General features: G+C 45.3%; 1 protein-coding gene across 1 annotated transcript in view; it reads right to left on the bottom strand.

Moving 5' to 3' along the window:
- Positions 1–3,575: 3,575 nt before the first annotated feature.
- EXO1 (exonuclease 1) overlaps positions 3,576–8,909 on the bottom strand; it is a 22,836-nt gene continuing 17,502 nt past the window's right edge. Inside the window, exons 10-14 of the mRNA XM_073638045.1 lie at positions 8,374–8,614; positions 6,964–7,387; positions 5,793–5,894; positions 4,993–5,171; positions 3,576–4,897 (exon numbers count right to left, since the gene is read on the bottom strand). Coding sequence (XP_073494146.1) covers positions 4,891–4,897; positions 4,993–5,171; positions 5,793–5,894; positions 6,964–7,387; positions 8,374–8,614 — 953 coding nt within the window. The 3' untranslated portion in view covers positions 3,576–4,890. The remainder of the gene's footprint in view (positions 4,898–4,992; positions 5,172–5,792; positions 5,895–6,963; positions 7,388–8,373; positions 8,615–8,909) is intronic.

Raw genomic sequence — 8,909 nt, 5'->3', positions numbered from 1 at the left:
ATAGCCCACTTCTGGCCAAAGAGGGCGTGATTTTCTTGGCTGAGGATGTTGTCAATCTCCGACCCCATGGGTTCCTCCGGACCTTCTCTCTCAGGGTCCGGTTCTCCATCCTCAGGCATCAAACTTACACTTGACACAGCCTGGAATTTGAGAGGGCTCTTCTGAAGGACAAAGGTTTTTCCCCCAAATCTTATCACCACACTACTTCAAAGTAGGAAACCCGTGACCACCAAACTTTACGGGAAAACCTGGGGGAAATTCCTTTCCGTCTCAGGTTCCAGGCTGGGCGGGGAGGTTCCATTGACAGCTATCCTGGAATTTTTGCAGAGGGTTTTGGAACAGGGTCCGGCCACAAGTACCTTAAAAGTCCAAGTTGCGGCCCTGGGAGCCCTCTACAATTTCGATCTGGCTAGGGATAGATGGGTATCTAGGTTCATTAAAGCATCATCCAGATCCCCTCCCGAAATACTACACCTTGGGATTTAAACTTGGTCCTTTCAGCTTTAACGGAGGCCCCTTTTGAACCTCGGTCCGAAGAGTCTCTAAAAATTCTATCCCTCAAAACAGCGCTCTTAGTAGCTCTCACATCCGCACATAGGGTTAGTGATATTCAGGCCCTATCTGCAGGCCCCCCCTTCACACAAATCTTGGAGGATAGGGTTACTCTGAGAACTGACCCTGCCTACGTGCAAAAAGTGACGTCAAGATTCCACAGGTCCCAGGAAATCACCCTCCCTTCTTTCTGCCCCAACCCTAGGAACACGAAAGAGAGGGTCCTGCATATACGAGTCTTCAGAAGGTGCCTAATCCAGTATCTAGAGGCAACACAAGACTGTAGGGAGGATAGTTCTCTCTTTGCTTTCAGGGCCCTCGTAAAGGGAAAAAAGCTAAGGGCACGCTGGCCAGATGGATAAGGGAGGCCATCATACTATCGTACTCCTCACGCGGGGAAGCTGCCCCGGAGAAACTGAAGGCCCACTCAACAAGAGCGGTGGCAGCCTCCTGGGCGGAGAAGGCCAGGGCTACGATAGAGCAGATATGTAGAGCGGCAACCTGGTCTTCCCCCTCTACCTTCTTCAGTCACTACCGGCTAGACTTAACCTCTTCTTCAGACCTTACTTTCGAGAGAAGGGTTCTGGAAGCTGTGGTCCCCCCCTAATGAGACACTTCTCTGTAATTCTCTCCATGGTGCAGTCATGGGCTCTGAGAAATCCCGCTACCGGTAAGTAACTACGTCTTTTTTCCCCATGAGATGTCTTTTAAAATCTGATTCTGAAGATAAAAGGTAAAAAGATTGAACGGTAAATTGGTTTTACAATAGAAATTAATAGGAAGAGTCTTTCAAGGAGTTGGAGAAACTTATAGTCATCGTTTTGAAGCGGATCTATTCCAAAAGACTCCTCAAAAACTCTGTGTGCCCTTACCCTTAGAGAAAGCCGCTCACTTTACACATTACTACAGTAGTGTTCAAAATAATAGCAGTCCAATATGACTAACCAGATGAATCACTGTTTTCGGTATATAATATATAACCACGTCAAACAATTTACCAGTTGGTGCAGTAGATTGTAAGAAAACCACCAGACTCCGCATTCATGATCTGCAGGTTTTTGAGTCTGTGTATGTGAATAATGAATTGTACGAGGGTGTGTTCAAAATAATAGCAGTGTGGAGGTCAATCATTCTTCTCCTTGAAAGCCTGAGAAATATGGGTCATTCGAGACATTGTTCAGAAGAACAGCGTACTTTGATTAGAAAGTTGATTGGAGAGGATAAAGCTACAATAATCTCCAATGCTTTATAATGGAAAGCAAAACCAGAGACGCGGAAGAAAACAGAAGACTACCTTACAAATGGATGGAAGAATAGCCAGAATGGCAACGGCTCAGCCAATGATCAGCTCCAGGATGATCACAGACAGTCTTCAGTTACCAGTGAGGACTGTGACAGTTAGAAGACTCCTGTGTGAAGCTAATCTCTTAAGAAGTCCCCGCAAAGCCCCACTGTTAAAAAAAAAAAAAAAAAAAAAAAGACATTTACTGAAGTGGATACAATTTGCCAAAGAACACATCAACTGGCCTAAAGGGAAATGGAGAAACATTTTGTGGACTGATGAAAGTAAAATTGTTCTTTTTGGGTCTAAGCGCTGCAGACAGTTCGTCAGACGACCCCCAAACTCTGCATTCAGCCACAGTACACCCTGAAGACAGTGAAGCATGGTGGAAGCATCATGATATGGGCATGCTTCTTTTAGTATGGTTCCTATGGGACCTATTTACCACATACCAGTGATCATGGACCAGTTTGTATATGTTAAAATACTTGAAGAGGTCATGTTGCCTTACGCTGAAGAGGATATGCCCTTGAAATGGGAGTTTCAACAAGACAGCGACCCTAAACACATCAGTGAACGAGAAAAGTCTTGGATCCAGTGCAACAAAATTGAGGTTATGGAGTGGCCAGCCCAATCCCCGGACCTTAATACGATAGAACATTTATAGGGTGACATCAAAAATAACGTTTCTGAGGCAAAGCCAACAAATGCCAAAAAAGTGTGGGATGTAGTCAAAGCATCCTAGGCCGGAATAACAGGTGACAGGTGCCAGAAGTTGGTTGACTCTATGCAACATAGATGTGAAGCAGTTCTAAAAAACTGTGGGTATACAACTAAATATTAGATTAATGATTCACAGGGATGCTAAATACCCCCCCCCCCCCCAAAAAAAAAAAAGTACATATTGTGAGTTTGTAAAGCCAAATGCAGACACTTTTTTTTTTTTGAACAGCCGAATGTTCATTTGTTATTTTCTGTAAAGTTAGAATTACAGACATTTCTCTTCATGTTTGGAATTAGAAAACAGCATGCAATGTTCCCAATGCTGGAAATAAAAACTAGTAGAAAGATTTCGTGCTTAACTCATATTTTTGAACACTACTGTATATAAGCCTTGCCAACTTCATGACTGCCACGACCGTAGTCAGGAATGAGCGTTTCTATCGGCCCTCTATAAAACAGGCTGACGCTCACCCCACGGGAACTAGCGGGCACTTTCTGCCCAACATACGAGACCCTGTATCTTGTCACCGCAAGACCATCCCTAGTGGTGGTACTCTCAGCACTGCGGCCCTCGGCAACATCAGTCATCGTCTCCTACACGACGGACCCTTGTTCACACAGCGAGAATCTGCCCGAGCGATCAGACCTGGATTGTGAGAATTCTGTGTGGCAGAAATCCACAGAAGGAACAAACTTGTGGATCCGCGCAGATTCTCCATTACAAGGTCGTCCGTACTCTCCTGAGCTACGAGCATTGCCATTAGAAGTGAGGCAGATTTAGGCTGGACGCATATTTTTTTTTTTTTTTTGAGGGTCTTGGCCCCTTTATCTTCCATAGGTCACATGCAGACACATGAGGGGGGAGGAGGAAGCTGTCAAGTAATAAAAACCAGGGGGGGGTAGGGCTTTGGGACCAGAGAGGAGTAAAACTTTCTGCAAACAAAATAACTTTTTTTTTAGTCTCTGTAAATGAGGGCGGACGCTGGGTCTTAGTAAAAAGTAATTTATTGTCCGTGCGGTTTCTACAAAAGCAGTTCGGCGTATTTTACAATCCACAAATATGTACAATTCATAAAACTATTACTATAAATGGTGAACAGCCCTATAAAGCCTCAAGGATGGACTTTGGGGGACTTTTTTTCAGCCTCCATGTTATCTTTTAAAGGGAACCACAAAGCTAGAAACCGTTTCCCTTTAAACCTAAAAATAAATTAAAGGGGTTGTGCAGGGCTGATGTTGATGATCTATACTTAAAACAGGTCATCCGTATCCGATTGGTGGTGGTCCGACACTTGGCACCTGCACGATTCAGCTTTATCAGCTCCAGCAGTAGCCACATGTACGCTGTTTGGTGAATGCTGCTGGGAACTGCAGTACCTGAGAACGGCCACTACACAATGTGCGGCGCTGTGGTGTCCGGCTCTGCACGCTGCGCACATTTGGCCACCGCCGGAGCTGATAACTGCTGCTCGCTGCAGGGGGGGCAATTGTGGGACCACAATCAGATACAAATTACCTATCCTGAGGAAGGATCTTTGATATCAATGTACTGCAACAACCCCTTTAAGATATTTACACATCATTCTGCACTTAAAGTGACAGTGATAAAAGGTGAAGCAATGATTAGGAGCGTCCCCCCCACCTGCACTGCTGCACGGAGGGCCGACCACTAGGAAATATAGGGCGAGGAGGTCACAGCACTACTACACCTGTGTCATGGATGCAAGTTGCAAAGTAAACTCCTTGGGGAAATAAGGAAAAGATATTCACATGTTCTGTAAGTCAGCAGCAACAAATTAAAGGAATTATCCAGTCTTTTTTTTTTTTTTTTTTTACCAGTGTGATACTGTCAAAGAAACCATGCTGGGGCAGGCGGCAGATTACAGTGGCGGCTATGCTGTCTTTTCTTCTATTATCAAAATGGCTTCCCATTGATAATTTAAGGGGGAAAAAAAAAAAAAAATTGGACACCCCTATTACAGGACTTCTTCGTGCACTACTTTTATTTCAACAAGAAAATAAGTAAGTTGCATTTCTTTCCTGTGCCCGACCAAAAAACCAACAAATACATTGTGACGGTGTAAAATCTAATGATCCGGGCCTATGAAATGCTTATGAGCCTACAGGACATGTAGAGTGATGGTGGTTTTTGTAACAGCAGGACCCCCGGGGGACACCGCGTCGTCACCGCTGCTCCAGGAGATGCGTTTTCTATTTGCGGCACTTCAGCATTGGAGGAAGGGTTCGTCCAGGAGCCGACGGCCACTTTAAAGATGAGAGCAGAATTCTGAACCAGCGGCCGTAGAGCCGAGCAGCCATCTCCTTACGAGTCTTCAACGCCTAGAAATAATAAAGAACAGCCGTGTTACCCCAGAGGAGGCGCGGGCCGAGGAGGCGCGGGCCGAGGAGCCGGGGTTACATGTGTGTCATCTTACTTCTGAAAGCTGAAGTTCTTCCATAGGTCGTTGATGGTGGTCTGCAGCCCGGGCCGGTTCTCGTTGTTTTGGGAAGGTCTCGCTCTGCTGCTCAGACCGCTCGCTCTTGCAGGGGCCATCGGTTTCAATTTGGAACCAGAACGTGAATCCAAACTCCTGGGTTTCAGCAGTCCGGACACCTGGAAGTGAATATAAAACACATTTACTGATGAGGAAATCGCCGTACGGCTGAAAATAATAAGTATAATGTGCGGGGGGAACAAAAAGAAATCATATACTATAGGTGAGGATTTCTCGGTTTAAGAGGAGGATCAGAATCAGGTCTGTTGGGGTTTTATTTTTTAAGGAAGTGTCAAAATAAGATCAAATCAGCGGCTCGGCACCTGCGCACCGACACTACTGCCACACTCACAAAGTGTCACTGCCCCAGACCGCAGCCAGCGATGACACCGGCAACGACACTATGTGAGCGCAGCTCATCGGATCGGGTGGTGTAAGGGGGCGCCGAAAGCCCTCTTATTTGCATACAGAATATTTTTATTCATCTCCACCGACTTGCAATTGTCCCCCCGTTTCTCAGTACGCTGTAAGCTAAAATTAATGGAGTCCATCAAAACTACAACATACAAATAAGCCCTCGTATGTTTGTAGGGGGAAAAAAAAAAAAAAGTTATGGCTCTTGAAAGTAGGAGAAAAAAAATAATGCAAAAATCACCACAATCTCCAAAAGTTTAGAGGGTGAATCAGTGAGTCCTTTTCTCAGAGCCGGGACGTCGCTTGTGGAATCGGCGCGGCGTTACCTTAATCTTGGTGATGGGCTTTGCCTCAGGAAAACCCGTGCGACGTGCCGGACACATCTTTAATCTAAATTCACAGGGATATTCCTCCGTCTTGTCCAGCTCCTGGGGATTCATCAAAAGCGGTCAGTCCCGGAGACACAATATCACACGAATACTGTACCCATATTGCTAATTGGAGCTGTCCTTGAATCATTAAAGGGATAATCAAATTTTTTTTAGAAAAGCCCCCCCCCCCCCCCCCCTCCGTGGGTTGTGTCTGGTACTGCAGCTGATTGGGAGACAGGAGCAATGTCTGCCTAATCCCAGAGAAGCTTTCACATACTCTAATCATGTCTGATTAATAGGCGCAACATAATTTCTTGTGGATCAGATATGTGAAACGACACAAAACGGAAAGACTTTGTTCTTAAAGACTGAGGGTTACATTTAACAAGGTCTTAATTAAAGCAGACGTCTCCTGATCCGACTGTTTCAGTAACTGGTTGCACGTCACATGCCCGCGCCATTTACCCAGTTTATGACCCGGTGTACTTTCGGGGTTTTTTTTTTGTTGTTTTTGTAAGAGTTTTAAAATATTTCCCTACTGGGATTTTGAAATAATTTTTTGCCTCCATTTTCAGATACGTGGGACTTAATCTTGACGTCTTTTTTTTTTTTGCACGTGTCTGTTTTTCACATTTTATACGTCCTATCCACAAAAGACCACGAAAATACATGGTAAATTGTGTTCTTTCTGCAGCAATTATTTTTATGTATCGGACAAGTGTGATTCAGATCGACAAAGGCTTTCTTTATCGTCTTTATTTCACTCTTTTGCTTAGTTTTTATTTATTTCACACATTGTCAAATAACAACTTTTACGGGTCATTTTAACATTTAAATACATTTTTATATGGCCGGGTTCCCCTGTAGCTGTGGATGGCACATTAGTCCCGGTTACAGGGAGAATTCAGCCTCCAATGTCCACTGCTGAGCTGATCGGGGCCGGTTGCTGGAGCCCCCTATACCACAGTCAGTAGGAGGTGTGGAAGATGACGGCAGAACTAAATAAGAACCACTAAAAACTAAATCAAAGTAAGAATTTTCACCCCCCCCGATCTCCAAGACGAGCGCAAGATGCCGAGTGTATCAGACATATAAGAGAGGAATAAATGTGGAGATTTGTTCTCACCTCTGAGCCGGAGTCTTCCATTTCGATGGTGGCCGATTTACTTTTATTCTCTGAGGAGGTTAGGACGGGGCTGGTCTGGTCACCGCTGCCCCCGTGATTCTCGGCAGTGCCATTTTTTGTCCTCTGGAAGCGAGCGAGGGACAGCAGGGATGGAGAGAGCGGCTGCGGTTTGCTGCCGCCTTTGGTCAGGCTTCCCGACCAACTAAAACAGTTCCTTGTGTTGTGGAGCGGAGAGGGAGACAGGGACGTCACGTCGCTGGTTTTAGGCTCAGGAGATGGAGTCTTTTTATTGCCGTCTTCGGTCGTTTCCATGGCCGAGGTTCCTTCCCCAGACGCCCCATAATCATCGGAGATTCTCTGACGATCATCTTTTTTGACGCCGTCCACAGATTCAGACATCAGGTCAGAAGGTTTGCAAAAAAACCTAAGTGGAAGAAAAACAAATGGTCAAATAGACAAGAGGTGGAAACCGGTCACTCTGGACATGGCGTCTGATCTGCAGGTCATCGTGCAGGAGCAGCGGGGGCGCCATCGCGCCTATCTAGGGCACCAATCTCCATGGTTAGGAAGGTATTCATTAGGGCTTGCTAGGGACAATTAGTCTTTTTTTGCCCTACCCTCCATGTGGAGTCATTTGGTCCTGGTCATCCCAATCATCAGGCACATCTCTCTTTTTACGAGTATTTTTCTAAGTTGTTTTTTTTACCAAAAACTTTTTTTTTCTGGTTGTTTTTACTTTTTAATGTGGCATCTTTTCTTCGGCCACTCGGCATGTGAACAGCCCCATAGACTATCATAGGTGCAAGTGCTATCCATGAAAAGCACAGATAGCACTTGTACGTGAAAAACTGGCATGTGAATGAGCCCTAACGGTGCCTCCATGACGCTTGATAAAGCAAAGCGGCTGGAAAGGCGGGCAGACTGCCGCGTTCCTCCGAGACATTAGATGGGCTCAATAAAAAAAAAGACCATGGCGTCCGTCTTTGGTCTTGGAGGATTACTGTGCTCAATTGACCACTTCGCTTTACCGATCAGCGAGGGGTTTTCGCCCCACAACCACATAAATAAAAAAATTCTTACATGTCTCTATTCACACAACAAATGTTACTGTGAAAGTGCAGTCACGCTTTAAGCTTTAGTTCTGCATGTTATAAAGGAGGTCTGCGTTTATGGCAACTTAAAAAGGAAACATTCGACACCTGGAGCCGCTCAGGGTTATGATCCGCACACCCGAGGAGATGCTGTCGCGATAGGCAGCCATCATACATACATTTTGGCAGGTAATAGCTTATTGTCCTTTAAAAATAAATAGCAGCAAATATTACATTTTCTACGGGGTCTCCACATTTTCATTAGAGGTTGAAAACCCCCATAATGCCCTATTTAAAAGAAACAATCTGATCCACGTACCGGCTTCTGGTGCCAGGGACAGAGATTGATCCGCACGCTTCGTTTTTCCTTTGGGAAAGCGCAGCAAACTTATTCCTGGCCTTGGGGCGAGATTCTGCGTTACCTGCGGCATCATCTAAAGGTTGTAGGGCGCTCAGACGGGGGGACTTCAGCTTCGTGACATTATCTTCACTTTCTACTTTAGGTTTCTTATTGTGGGAAAATGAATACTGGCTGAGGAGATCAGACTCGGATGTTGCACCTAGAAGACACGTGGATAAGGAGTTACGGAGATCAGACTCGGATGTAGCACCTAGAAGACACGTGGATAAGGAGTTACGGAGATCAGACTCGGATGTTGTGCCTAGAAGACACGTGGATCACCGGTGCAATAAATAAACCTGCAAAAGTTGCATTTTCAATAGGAGTTTAAACTTCCATGTTTGAGGAGTTGTTTTTTATCTCTACAATGACCATTTTGCACCTACAATTTTGGAGTTACTATCTGGAATCCTGGGAAAGCTGAAACTCTGCAAATGTCTCCTACCTGCCACAAT

The sequence above is a fragment of the Phyllobates terribilis genome, unplaced genomic scaffold, assembly GCF_046119375.1.
Source record: "Phyllobates terribilis strain yellow unplaced genomic scaffold, ASM4611937v1 Scaffold_7__3_contigs__length_470593459, whole genome shotgun sequence".
NCBI lineage: Eukaryota > Metazoa > Chordata > Amphibia > Anura > Dendrobatidae > Phyllobates > Phyllobates terribilis.
This window is presented reverse-complemented; position numbering and strand designations above follow the sequence as displayed.